The sequence below is a fragment of the Stomoxys calcitrans genome, chromosome 5, assembly GCF_963082655.1.
Source record: "Stomoxys calcitrans chromosome 5, idStoCalc2.1, whole genome shotgun sequence".
NCBI lineage: Eukaryota > Metazoa > Arthropoda > Insecta > Diptera > Muscidae > Stomoxys > Stomoxys calcitrans.
The window spans coordinates 33,829,854-33,844,496 of NC_081556.1; the positions used below are offsets into that span (position 1 = coordinate 33,829,854).

The following is a 14,643-nucleotide window of genomic DNA, read 5'->3' on the forward strand; positions in this document are numbered from 1 at the left end:
ATCTCAAAAACTGAACTTCTGTTTGCCTTCTCATCCACAGAGTGAGTTGACTCAATTGCGCGATGACAAGCAGCGGCTGCAACAGACGGTACAGCGCAAGGAGGAGGAGCTGCAAAAGGCCAAAGAGGCCAATCGTTTCTCCTCATCGCCCAGCCCCAGTCCAAAAATCACTTCACCCATACAATTCCAACCACAGCGTGTCAGTCCCATTTCTCTGGAAAGCATGGGCACTCGCCTTAGAAGTTCTTCCACCTCCTCCGATAGGGCTTCCAAATCTCCGCCCAGCTTAAAAAGAGATGTGGGAACCATGTACAGTAAGCATACCACCCGAGACATAGCTGTGGGTAGTCCTCTTCCCATTGTAAAAACCACTCGGGATGTGGCCTGCAATTCCGCTCTTACTGCCAACATCACAGAAAGCCTCTATACCCGAATCGAAATGGAGGAGCACATATACATGTCCATGCGCCAGTATGAGGAACAAAAGAAATTGGAGCGTCTCAAGGATCTGATATCGGTGGGTACCCAAATGTATACCCCCAAAAAGGATGTAAGAGATTCTTCTGCCCAGACGCGAGCCGAAAGACCTGTGCCCAAATATAATGTGGGCATTATGGCGCAGCCAGCCACCCGTGAAAGTTATACCAATTGTAAACCAGATGTACGTTCAGTGGGTTGCTCCAATGACCGGATCACAGATGTGTTGTGTGAAAAGTGTCTGGTGACCAAACACCATGTGGCCTGTGGCACCGAAGAGCCTGGTGTCGAAACTACCAAGTCCATATCGCTTAAGCTACTGGAAATGCCAGGACGTAGCAATACCTTTACCCTGGGTGAGCACGAAAAGCTGAACATACAAAAGAAGACACAATGGACCCAATACACTCCCATCACGGTGCACTCGGCAGCCTGCCAAACACCCTTGGCTGTGGTACACTCGGTAGGTTTGCAATTCTCCCCCGAAATGCAGAGCAGCAGCACCCAGGCCGAGGTTGATATGGCCTTTAAACTCACCGATACTCGTGATTTGATACGCTGGCGAACATCACAAACCAATACCGAGGAGATGGCTCCTCCCACTCCTTCGACGCCTAAAGAAACAAAATTACAACCCCCCAAACCCATACTCTTCACCAAGGCCTGCAATACGGAAATGAAAAGTTTTAAAGATAATGCCGTGAATACCCCACCCCCAGCCACCACAAGTAATTCTGCCTCCAACACCGAAGAAGTCCATAAGCGAGACATAGCCTGTGGTGACATAGTGAAACCTCACATATCTATTGCCTGTGCCGACAACTATTGTGATTCTTGCAAGGATGCCATTAAAAATTTAGCTAAAGATTTCTCCAAAGTTCTGGCAAGTCCTGTGCCCAGTCGAGCAGCTGAATCGAAAATACCACGTCCCAAAACACTACCCAGTCCCACACCACAGAGAAGGGTGTTTCAAAGGCAAAATACGTATACGGTGACACCTTCACCACCATCTAGTCCTGTGGCGGAGCGTAAAAATCTGGCAAGGTAAGTAAAGCAAGAGAAAGAAAGAGAGAGAGAGATGGCGACAATGTATGGCTAGTACAGTCATCAACCAGCAGGTGGTGAATACTGCTAAGGGTGGTAAAGTTTAAGGAGGGTAACCCAATAACTCACTGACCTAATACACATTGCAGTGTAGTGGTTAAGGGTGATGGGTGGTTCAAAACAATTGTTATGCTTATGGTGATAGAGTTGCCAATGTATTGGATGGAAAAAACATTTTTGGGGATTTACAGGGTATTTTAAGGGAAAATTTGCAAGTAAATTTTATTGAGAACAAAAATTGATTACATTTCGCTAGGAAAACCTCAAGTTAGATCTACTTAGGAGCGTTTCCTCTTTCGATGGTTTAAGCAGTTGGTTAATGAAATCCGTTATAGAATTTGCATTCTCTCGGTAAATAGTTATCATTTCTTAGACTTCCACTTCTTGAATGCTGTTTGTTCTAGAGTCTTCTTTGAGCAGCTTGACCGTTTGCCATTCACTGGTATGTTTATAAAATACACCTCAAAATGTATGGGATGGGCACCGTGAAAACAGGCCCAAACATAAAACTTGGATCCAAAAGGACGTTTATTTGCCTTCACACAAAAAAAGTCAAAATGAATCTTGAGATGCCAACTTTCGTTGTTCGTTTTGACAAGTCTGTATCTAAATCGCTCATTCAGCGTATCCACGCTTATGCTGCGTTACCAGTGATTGGCTATAAGTAGGGCTCGACATCGCCCCAGTGGTGAGATCAAGCAATACGGAATCTTGCTCCCATTTATAAGAAGTTACAAATACCAAAATACTGTCCTAAAATACAATCCCATGGCAGCCGGTTGTACGTACCGGATTGAACCGATAGAGTCCTTCATCGACAAGGCCTGCCGCCTCAGTGTACACTGCTACAACAACAACGTCAACAGCCAAAATACTGAGCTTTAGAGTATATCCAAATAGATGGGGTGGAAACAGATGGACTTGCTAATAGTTGCAGTAAAAAATAGATTTTTTAGAATGCATTTCAAAGTTCTGGTTGTTGCAAGGCATTAATCTGGAAAAGCTAAGGCTAAGGAAAATGGAGACCACCGTTAGGCAGGGATTAACATGCCTGCCTACGACGCTGCACATCTGGTTTTAAATCCTGGCGAGAACATCTGAAAAATAATACAGCAGTAGTTATCCCCTCCTAGGCTCGGAACAAATCCCTGGGGGAATTTGCAGCTCTGAGGGCTCTAGGCCAATCCTGGAAATCTATTACGGTGAGATATATTCAGAAGTCAGAGAATGTATGGACAATGTCTAGTGAGGAAACACTAGAACTACTCGTTGATGCAAATTTTCAGGGAAACTGTCCAACAGATAACATGGCGCCAGAAGAGGTTGTCAGTGAAATGTATTCGTCGAAGTTTGTTGGGATATTGTTTCAGCGATGAAAATTTTCGACTCCTTTATGTCGCCAGGCCCTGATGATGTATTAACGGTTGAATTACAACCTGTGTCTGATAGACTGGCTGCTTGGCTTAGGGAGATATACTCCGCTTGTATCAACATGTCGTATATACCTGTGGGATGGAGGCACACAAATGTCATTTTCATTCTAAACGCAGGATAACCTTACCACATCCTTTATGCTGAAGACTCTTGAAAGGTTGATGGAAACATATCTAAGGGCAAAGATTCCTGGAGATCGCGTGTCTCAGTAGCAGAATGCATATATTGGGTTGCCCAAAAAATAATTGCGGATTTTTCATATAGTCGGCGTTGACAAATTTTTTCACTGCTTGTGACTCTGTAATTGCATTCTTTCTTCTGTCAGTTATCAGCTGTTACTTTTAGCTTGCTTTAGAAAAAAAGTATATTTGATTAAAGTTCATTCTAAGTTTTATTAAAAATGCATTTACTTTCTTTTAAAAAATACGCAATTACTTTTTGGGCAACCCAATAGTAAGGGCAAGTCCACTGAACCAGCCCTTCGCGAGCTGGTCGCCTGCGTAGAGAGTTCTCTTACTGCCAAGGAATATACAATGGTAGCATTTCTGGATTTTGAAGGTGCTTTCAATAATATAAAATCTACGCCAATCATGAAGGAATTAAAATTTTTATAGGCAAGCATCAAGACTACCCTAAGAAAGTTTATAAATACAATAACTTAGTAAAAAATTCATTACCGCAGGCTTGGGATCTGAGGATATAACGAGTAAAAACGTGATAAGTTCGGCCGGGCCGAATCTTTGTCAGGTTCTTTGCCCAGTCGTTGTACTAAATTTCATAAGAATTTCTTATAAGAATTGTGCCTTCTATAGGCGGAAGAAGTATAATTGGGAGATCATTTTATATGGGAGCTATTTCAGGTTATTAACCGATTTGGGCCATACTCGGCATAGTTGTTGGAAGTCAAAACAAAAGACTTCATGCTAAATTCCAAATCGGATAACAATTGCTCTCTCTAGAGCCTTAAGAATTCAGGATCCGACACAGGGTTTCTATGACAGCCTTGTTACCTTACTGGGCATAGTTGTTGGAAATCATAACAAAACCCTCATAAGAATTTTCAGCCAAATCGGATAAGAATAGCGCCGTCTACAGGCTCAAGAATTTAAGGTTCAAAAACATGGACCGATATGACCCATTTACAATCCCGAACTACTCAGATAGTAAGTATATGTGCAAGTGTCTAGCTTTACTACGGAAGTTAGCAAGCTTTCCATAGCCAGACAGACAGACGGACGGACATGGCTAGATCGACTTAAAATGTCATGACCATCAAGAATATATGTCCTCTATGGGGTCTTAGACTAATATTTCGATGTGTTTCAAACTAAGTGGCAAAGTTAGTATACCCTCATCCAATGGTGGAGGTTATAAAAAGATGGGTCAGTAGAGGAGCTCTTGAAGGAGGTTTACTGTCTTCTCTACTTTGGAATATGGCTTTCAAAAATATATGCTGTTGTCTCCGGAAGAAAAAGGTGTAAAAGTGATCTGATGACGTGGCTGTTGCGGTCAGGGAAAAGTTTCCCAGTGCTTTCAGAGATATACTTCAGGAAGCTCTACGTGTGACAGAAAGTGTTATAAGCGTAAGTCCGTCTAAAACGAAAGTTGTTCTCTTCAGCATGAGATACAAGTTACCTACAGTGGCACCTGTCTCTTTGGGAGGAGAGAATGTTTGATTTACTAAAAGCTAAAAATACCTGGGTGTTTTGCTGGTCCGGAAATTGAACTTCAAATAAAGTATTTTGGAAAGGGCATGAAAGTCAACTCTTGCCTTATACACCTGCAAATAAGCCATGGGCAAACGTTGGGGGGTTTAAACCGCGTCTATAATACTATATGGTGTTGTGGTCTGGTGAACGGCGCTTCCAAAAGTCTACCTTCTGTTCCAATGCGTCAATTGAAGCGGGCTTGTCTGTAAAGACATGAGCATTAAAATACTCCACAAAAAATAGTCTAAAGGCGTTAAATCGCACGTTCTAGGCGGCCAATTGACCGGTCCCGAACGTGAAATAAAATGCTCATCGAACTCGCCTCTCAATAAGTCCATTGTTATGTGTGCTGTGTGGCATTTGACACCGTCTTGTTCAAACCACATGTCATTCAAGTCAAGTTCTTGCATTTTAGGCAAAAAAAGTTGAATATCATCTAACGGTAGCGCTCACTATTCACAGTTACATTAAGATTCGCATCATCTTTGAAGATGGACCATACGGTCCAATGATGCCACCAGCCCATAAACCACACCAAACTGTGACCTTTTCTGGATGCAAGCAATGCTTGTGGCTGATCTTCACCAAAAATGAGCTTCGTTGCTCTGTGGAAGAAGCGCGCCTTCAACTTTCTTAACAGAGCACGCATTTCGATGATAAGAAGCAAGCGTTGTTAGTTTGTAACACGATTCATGTTTGAACTATAGACCGAATTGAGGATGCTTAACAGCGAAGTGTTGCCAAAAAGATAAAAGCTAAAAAATCACCCTTTATATTTTTGATCGTCTCGACGTTCTGAGTCGATCTAGTAATGTCCGTCTGTCGAAATCATGTTAGCGGTCGAACGCGTAGCTAGCCGTTTAAAATTTCACACAGATACTAACTATAAAGGTCTTTGGGGACTACAAATGGGCCATATCGTTTCAGATTTAGATATTACTCCCATAAAAACCAATCTCCCAATTTGGTTTTTGAGTCCCTGAAAGCAAAAATTTTTGTCGGATTTTTCCAATAGCTGTGCCAAGTACGATCTAAATCGGTGAATAACCTGATATAACTCCCATATAATCCGATATTCCGATTTGACTTCTTGAGTCCTTGAGAGCCGCAATTTTTGTCCGATTTGGCTGAAAGTTTGCATGTGGTGTTCCGTTATGACTTCCAAAAACTGTGCCTAATACGGTACAAATTAGTCTATAACCTAATATAGCTCCCATGTAAACAGGTCCCTCGATCAAGATTTGGTCCGGCCGAACCAAGATTCGGACCCTCCGCCGTAGGATAGGGGGTATACTAATATCATCATTCTGTTTCTAACTCCTTGAAATACTCGTCTAAGATCCCATAGAGTGTATATATTCTTGATCGTCATGACATTTTATGTCAATCTTGCCATGTCCGTCCGTCCGTGCATCTGTCGAAAGCACGATAACTTTCTAAGGACTTAAGTTGGTCGCATTTTGAAATTTTGCACAAATACTTTTCATAAGTGAAGGTAGGTTGGGATTGTAAATGAGCCATATCGGTCCATGTTTTGATATAGCTGTCATATTAACCGATCTTGGATCTTGACTTTTTGAGCCACTAGAAGGCACAATTCTCATCCGGTGTGGCTGAAATTTGGATAAGGTGTTTTGTTATGATTTCCAACAACTGTGCAGAGTATGATTAAAATTGGTCCATAACCTGATATAGCTCCCATATAAACCGATCTGGGATCTTGACTTCTTGAGCCACTAGAGAGCGCAATTTCTATCCCATTTGGCTGAAATTCGGCATGACGTGTTTCGTTATGACTTCCAACAACTTTGCTAAGTATGGTTTAAAACGGTCCATAACCCGATATAGTTACCTTATAAACCGATTTGGGGTCTTCACTTCCATAACCTGATACCGCTGCCATATACACCGATCTGGGATCTTGAAATTTCGTACAACGGTTTCTCCCTTGACCTTCAATATACGTGTCAAATATAGATACAGCTCCCATGTAAACCGATCTCCCTATTTTACTCTTGAGCCCCTAAAGGGTGCAATTCTTATTCGAATTGGCTGGAGTTTTTACAAAATGACTTCTACTGTGGTCTCCAATATTAATTTTTAAAATATGGTCTGAGTCGGACCACGACTAGGTTTAGCTCCAATACCATAGCAATTCTATTATTTTATCCTTTGTTTGCCTAAAAAGAGATACCGGGAAAACAACTCGACAAATGCGATCCATGGTGGAGGGTATATAAGATTCGGCACAGCCGAACTTAACACACTTTATTGCAATATTTCTCAATATCGGACGAACATATATATGGAAGCTATACCTAAATCTAAACCGATTTCGAAAAAACTTCTCAGATATTGTGGTAGTCGCCGAGGAAGACGTTGTTTGTTTGTTTGTTTATTGATACCAGACATCACAAGATAAAAATCTTATAAGTGACGATGCCGGTTTAAGGAATGGATTACATCGAATATGTGTTAAGAAAAATATAAATAAATAAAAAAGTAATTATATTATAAAATTTATCATAAGAGAATTTTTTTAGGAATTATACTTTAAATATAGTGTTTGAAAATTGTTTTCTTGAAAAGAGTAGCATTACTTATGGTTTGGATGTTGGATGGCAAATTGTTCCAAAGACGAATACTGTTGATTAAAAATTGTTTTTCAGAGTTTGAGGTTCGGAAGCGTGGTAGAATGATTTTTAGTCCTCTGCCAGATCGAGCAAAATGGAGATGATCATAAAGATATTTTGGCTGCTTAAGATAGATTATTTTTTGCAGTAAGATAACGCATTTCGCTTTGAGGAGGTTTTCGAAACTAATGTCGAATATTTTGTGGGCGAATTGAGAAATTCGGTCTCTCCTTTTCTTATTAAATATGTAGCGAGCAATGTTATTGTAGCTTACTCTTAGTTTGTTGAAGTCTCTCGAATCACAATTTGCGAAAATTTCACATCCATAAAGTAGAGTAGGTATAAGGTAAGATTTCGCTAAAAGCATACGTACTTGAAAAGGTGTAGAAGTCCGCACAGACCACAAACTTCGCAGCATTCCTTGAACTTTACCAACAGCTTTGTTTATATGATTAGTCCAAGTCAGTTTGGAATTGAATATTACACCAAGGTTGCAGGATGTATCAACAGTTTCTATTACCGAGTTGTTCAAAGTAGCTCTTACAGGAGGAATCTGGGTGGTTGATCGTTTTAAAATTTTCATCAGTTTAGTTTTTGACGGATTTAGACAGAGACTATTTTTACTCGCCCAGTTCTGGATTTCATTCAGATCGCAATTAATATTATTTATACATGATTGTACGCAATTTGGTTTAGCGCTGGAGAAAAGCTGAACATCGTCAGCGTACATTTGCACATTACAATGCATTGGAATATCAGGTAGATCATTTATGTATACAGAAAAAAGTAAGGGACCAAGGATAGAGCCCTGCGGAACACCTCTAGGTACATCAAGTGCCGCAGATGTTGTATCACCGACATTGACGGATTGACGGCGTCCGGTAATGTATGATGAAATCAGTTTACAGGCCGGTTTGGAGAAAAAGAAAAGTCTGTCAAGCTTCGAGATAAGAATATCATGGTTCACTGTGTCAAAGGCTTTACTGTGGTCCAGTAAAACCAGAAATGATACCATATTATTATCCATATTTTGTCTCAATTCTTCCACAACGTCAATTAATACAGTAGAGCAGTTTCTTTTTGTTCGAAAACCAGATTGTCTATCATTCAAAAGACCTCTGAAACTCAGGAAGGCATCTATTTGAGTATTTATAATACGTTCCAAAGCTTTAGAGAAAAACGGCAGGATAGCAATCGGACGGAACTCTGAATTCTGTTTGGGTATCGGTATAATTTTTGCCAATTTCCAGTCTGTTGGGAACGTTGACTTTGTAAGAATGTTGTTATAAAAGTGTGTAACAAATGGAAGTATTTTCGGCAGTACCAATTTGGCAAATCTAGGATGTATGCCATCAAATCCCATTGCGTCAGACTTTATGGTTGCAAAACTTTGTAAGACTTCTTCGGGACTAACACATCTAAACGAGAATGTGTCTTCAATCTGTGCTGTAGAAATATTAGAATAAGTGTTTGTGCCAGGGTCCACAGTATTTATTTTCAAAAAGTTTTCATTTATCTCATCTAGGTCAGAGATAGAAAGACAATCAGTGTTGGTATTGGATTTCGATCCAATTCCGATGTTCCTTATTTCTTTCCATTTTCGCTTACTATCAATTGCATTTTCGAATTTCCTTTTATAGTACTGCTTTTTGGACTCGTTAGTCTTTTTGAGCACATCTCTTCTAGCGGATTTAAACGTGTCATACAGTGTAGGCAGTCTATAACGTTTCCATCTTTTATATGCCAAATTTCGAACGCTGATCAAGTGCTTGATTTCAGGAGTAAACCATGGCTGTTGTTTTCTGTTAGTATAAATGACTTTGACAGGAACGCATGTGTCGTAAATTGAGCAAAGGTTATGATTTAGGAAGGAAACTTGTTCGTCAACACCTTCCATATAGAAAATCTCTTCCCAAGGTACTTCATCTAAACTTTGATGCAGAAGTGGCCAGTCAATGTTTTTGAAGTCGCGATATGTCGATGTACAAACAGTGGGATTAATTTCGAAGTGGTATGTGACGAAAAGCAAATCATGCTTGGAGAATGCGGGGGCATCTAGCTGATTGTAGAGAGATATTTTGGACAAATGGCTGACAAAGAACACATCTAGCAGACTCGCGTTACTTCTTGTGAAGTGAGTTGGTGCGGAATCATTCACAGGAAGTAGCCCTAGGGTTTGCATTGAGTCGGCAAGACAACAAGCAAGTTGCTATTAAAATCACCAGCTACGATTATATTGTCGTACTCGATGGAAATTATATCAATAGTTTCTATTAATTCTTCAAAATCTATTGATGAATTTGGTCTGTAGACGCAACCCAGCAGTAATCTTTTCTTGTCATCAGATAAAAGTTCCAGAAATAAGTATTCAATGCGGGAAGAGCGGTTTGACATACATTTGAGAGAGCAGCTTATACCATGTTTGATATATATAGCTACCCCGCCGCCATGAGTATGACGATCCGCTCTAAACAGTTTGTATCCCGTAACATGAAAAATGCTGCTATCGATTTCAGGATGAAACCACGTTTCAGATATACAAATGGCGTCGATGTCGGAGTTAATAAATGTATCGCGAAACTCATCCATTTTGTTATTAAGACTTTGGGCATTTATGTGCACCAGTTTTAGGCCTGTTTTTTGTTTTGATAGTATTCGTATCATGCATTTTAAGTTGTCTTTGGAACATTGTTTTGCTCTATCTAATATTATAAGAAAAATAAGTAATGCTACAAAGGTTTGTATAGTTACTTAGGACTACAATGTGAAATTTACTTAAAGTAAGTGGTGTAACATTTATTTTTTCTATGCAGGAAATCAGTGAGTAACAATTTATGTAAATAATAATAAAAAGTTCGAGTAATTTATATATTGAGTCATGAAATATTTTAATTTTGATCATTATTATTGCTGGAATATTCTGCTGGCATGTTGATTGGTTCAGGACCGCCGCGAAAAAGATTGATTAATTTGCTGGTACTATCAACCATGATAGGTGGCTCATCTTTTGTTCTTTTGACATATACGAGGCCACGGAGACTAAATGTTGACTCGATGCATTTTTGCCGTTTTAGTTTAAGTGCATTTTGAAGTATTTTGTAGTTATAACTGGTAAGATTTTCGTTTACATAGATATGTTTATCGGAATCATATCCCACATGTTGTAGTTGCAATGCAGTTTTATGACTTTTTTTGAACTGCGATATATTTTTTAAAATAAAGTTTTTATCAGAGGGTGATGTTAGATTCACCATGATTGTTTCTGGAGTGTCTCTATTTTTATTAACATTGCAGACTCGATAAATTGCTCTGATGGTTGGAGTAGCAATGTTTAGATTGTTGCAAAGAGTGTCAAAAATTTGAAATAGATTTTCGTTATTTGTATAAGGGATACCGTTTATCCGAAGGTCACTCGCAACGTGTAAATTTTCGTGTTTTTGTTGTTGAACTTTTAGTTTTTCGATTTCATGTTTTAATACACCTATATCCTGGTTCATGTTTTCAATTTTGTCTGCCACTGTTTCAATTTTCTCAACACGATTGGTTATATTAGAAAGCTTTTCTGATAGCTTACCAATGTCTTTTCTAAATTCATCCATGCTCTTATCTATAACACTTAAGAGTCTAGATTCACTCTCGAGTATCAATGCTTTGATAAGCTCAGATTGTTTCTCGAACCGTTTATCTATGAGTTGAACAATACGTTGAGGAGAGTCATAATTAGACAAGCGAGGAGTTTTGCAAACGTTCTCATCAGAGTAAGATCCACGGCCTTCTCTCCAAAGTTTTGGGAAAATTGGTCAATAAATGCGCTTGCTGTGACCATAGAAGTGGAAATCGGGCGATATATATATATATGAGAGCTATATCCAAATCTGAACCGATTTCTGTGAAATTCACCAGTAATGTCGAGAGTCATAAAAAATCCTTCCTGCCAATTTTCGAGACAATAGGTTTTCAAGGGACAATTTTATTTCATTATTACTGCAAATCGGACGAACATATATATGGGAGCTATATCTAAATCTGAACCGATGTCGAGCAAACTTCTCAGGCATTGTCGTAGTCCTCGAGGAAGGCGTTGTACACAGTTTTGGGAAGGTTGGTTAATAAATGCGTTTGCAATGGATCTAGGAGTGAAAATCGGACGGTATATATGTATGGGAGCTATATCCAAATCTAAACCGATTTTTTCCCATTTCAAAAGTCTTCGTTTCTAGGCTGAAAAACATGCCTGTACCAAATTTGAAGACGATCAGATGAAAATTGCGACCTGTAGTATGTACATAAATTAACATGGACAGACGGACAGACAGACGGGCATAGCTAAATCGAATCAGAAAGTGATTCTGCGTCAATCGGTATACTTATCAATGGGTCTATCTCTCTTCATTTTGGGTGTTACAAACTAATTTACTAAGTTATAATACCCTGTACCACAGTAGTGGTGTAGGGTATAATTATCAGTTATCCTCTCTGCTGTTATTTGATCAAAACTTCGCAAATTGTTGAAAATTTTAAAAAAATTTAAGTCTTATGCATGTAAAATTGAAAAATATGATGGAATAAAGAAATGTTAGAAATATTTTTGAAATTTTTAAGATTTGTTTAACTTTTCAAAACTTGAAAATAGGAAATAGGAAATGTTTGCTGTTTTAGCAACAAATTACTGCTGTTCCATTTTCAACAGACTTTCTGCTGTTTCAACAAACTTTTTTGCTGTTTAACTAACAAATTTCTATGAGTGTAGGCTTAGAATCAGTACGACTAAGATCATCAATATGAAGTCATCTTTTGAATTGGCCGTCTTAATAGCCAACTTCCAATTCTTTCAAAATTCTATGAGCACCCTGTTGAAGTTTATTGAGAACAAAAATTGATTTACTTCTGAAGTTATGTGAAGCATTTATTTTGCAGCCCTTTGCCTTTCCACATACTGCTTCCCATGTTTACATGCCCAATCCAATAGCTTTTCATTTGGCAACTCTCACCCATCACTCATGCGCATTGCAAAATTCAACTTTTATGTTTGCCCAGCGGAAGCTATTTCCGCATAGCAAGAAGAAGAATAGCAAAACAATAGCAATGACCTTCGCAGTAAATGCTAGTTAAGTTTTGAAAGCTTCGTAGCAGCAGCTTGTGTTGTGTTTATTTGCAAAATAAGTGTGAAAAATAGCTGATAATTTTGCTTTTGTAGTGTAACTTAGTAACTTAGTTCATTTTTTTTTGTTATAATAAAAATAAAACAAAATTCCCATAAATTCTTGGACAACAGCAATCGCTACCCATGTTTTGGAGTCTTGGCAGCTTCACTTGCTATCCTTTGATAGTGAGTGGCTGTTCAGCTTTATTGCTAACGTAATTCTTTCCCACCATTTTCCCGTCTTCAACAAAAGCTATAAAAACTAATGATTTTCATTTCATTTGTTGTTACAGTTCCTTGCAGGAAAAACCTGCGGCATTCCATCAATTGGACTCTGCGGGCGAATCTCAAAGTTTCATAACCGAACAAGTGAGTGCGGGCAAAAGCAAGCTAGACAGTGAAAAGCTTACCGAAGAAGATAGCGATGAAAAGACCACAGAATCCCCAGGGGCATCACCGCAGCGTAAATCGTTATATGACCTCAGTCATTTGGGTGATAATGAGCTCATTGTGCGTGAAGAGAAGCGTATAAGTATCAGTTGGTCGCGCGACAATTCTCCGGCTCCGGCTCCTGCTGCCGCCGCTGCTGCTGACCAACCTGCAGCCAAACCAAATGTTGTCTCGAATGCTATCGATGAGAAGCCAGCGCCGCCACCGGCAAAAACGGAAGAATGCGAGAAAGCAAAAGAGTCAGCCCCACCTTGCATGGCGGAAATATCTCAGGGAGCTCGCAAGAAGACCACCACTTCTCTTTTGCCCTCACCCATTAAATCTAGTCAAGTGAAAACAACACGAGGTGAAGAAGAATCTACCAAGGAGGAGCAGAAACCACCATCCAAGGCTTTGTTACAAAAAATAGCCATGAAAGAAACAGAGCCTAGGAAGAAGTATGCATGATGATTTGTTTAAATCTAATATGAATCTTTTTTAATTGTTTTATGTTTAATTTTTACAGAGCCACTCCACCCATGAACATGCTGGTCGCTCTGAAATCCATTAATAATTCATTGTTGAAAAAGATGGGTGCTAAACCCATCTCTTCTTTGAGTTTGAAAACTTCCAAGCAGATCATACAACAGGAATGGTTTCGTGTTTCCAGCTCGGAAAATGCCAACCCCTTGGATGTTGAGGACTATTTGGATTGTTTTGAGGAGTTGTCTGTGCCATTGTTGGAACATTGCGTTAATATGGTGGATGCTAATGTGAGTAAGATGAAGGTTACTTTTTGAGTAGTTTAAAAATTTATTGAGAACAAAAATTGATTGCTTATACTAAGGTTTATATTTGGACAGCGCATTTTATTATCTGTTTAGTAAGGCTTTTAGCATTAAAAAAAATGCCTTGATGTCTCCAGTGAAATAGCCACTTCCATATATACTCTCTATATCCACTATCATAGTAGGGGACCCGTTAGGTTTGTTATAGCACTAACAAAATATCGCAGAATTCTTGTCTTCATGTATTTCATGCAATGAGATGATTTAGGCATGGATGAGTGTCTGCCTATTGAAATCTGTAAGGCGTAGACTTCCCAATTAACAAAGTTTGACATTTGACCTTCATTGCGAAGAAAGATTTTTTAAGAAGAACTAGTTAAGAGATTGGGCGCCCCGGTAGCCGAGTAGGTAGCGTGCTTGGATTAGGAGTCGTGGGTTCGATTCCCTCCAGAAGCCTTGGTCTGTCGCTACTGTGGTATCACAATGGATTTAAAATTGTCTATGTAAGTCTGTAAGGGACTGCTGCTCTTACCTAACCTAACCTAGCTTGGAGCTTTCTTTTCCTTATATACAGTGATCGGAATATTTATTTTTATACCCACTACCATAGAATGGCCACGGTAGCGCAGAGGTTAGCATGTCCGCCTATGACGCTGAACGTCTGTATTCGAATCCTAACGAGACCATTAGAAAAAATTTTTACCGGTGGTTTTCCCCTCCTAATGCTGGCGACATTTGTGAGGTACTATGTCATGTAAAACTTCTTCAAAGAGGTGTCGCACTGCGACTCGCCGTTCGTCGGACTCGGCAATAAAAAGGAAGCCCCTTATCATTGAGCTTAAACTTGAATCGGACTGCACTCTGACACACTTGATATGTGAGAAGTTCGCCCCTGTTCCTTAGTGGAATGTTCATGGGCAAAATTT

General features: G+C 39.4%; 1 protein-coding gene across 3 annotated transcripts in view; it reads left to right on the top strand.

Annotated features, from left to right (window-relative positions):
* LOC106083656 (KN motif and ankyrin repeat domain-containing protein 2) overlaps positions 1-14,643 on the top strand; it is an 89,138-nt gene that overhangs the window by 65,664 nt on the left and 8,831 nt on the right. For all 3 annotated transcript variants that reach the window (XM_013246803.2, XM_013246805.2, XM_059368717.1), the window contains 3 exons: positions 41-1,521; positions 12,794-13,387; positions 13,456-13,702. In XM_013246803.2, coding sequence (XP_013102257.2) covers positions 41-1,521; positions 12,794-13,387; positions 13,456-13,702 — 2,322 coding nt within the window. The remainder of the gene's footprint in view (positions 1-40; positions 1,522-12,793; positions 13,388-13,455; positions 13,703-14,643) is intronic.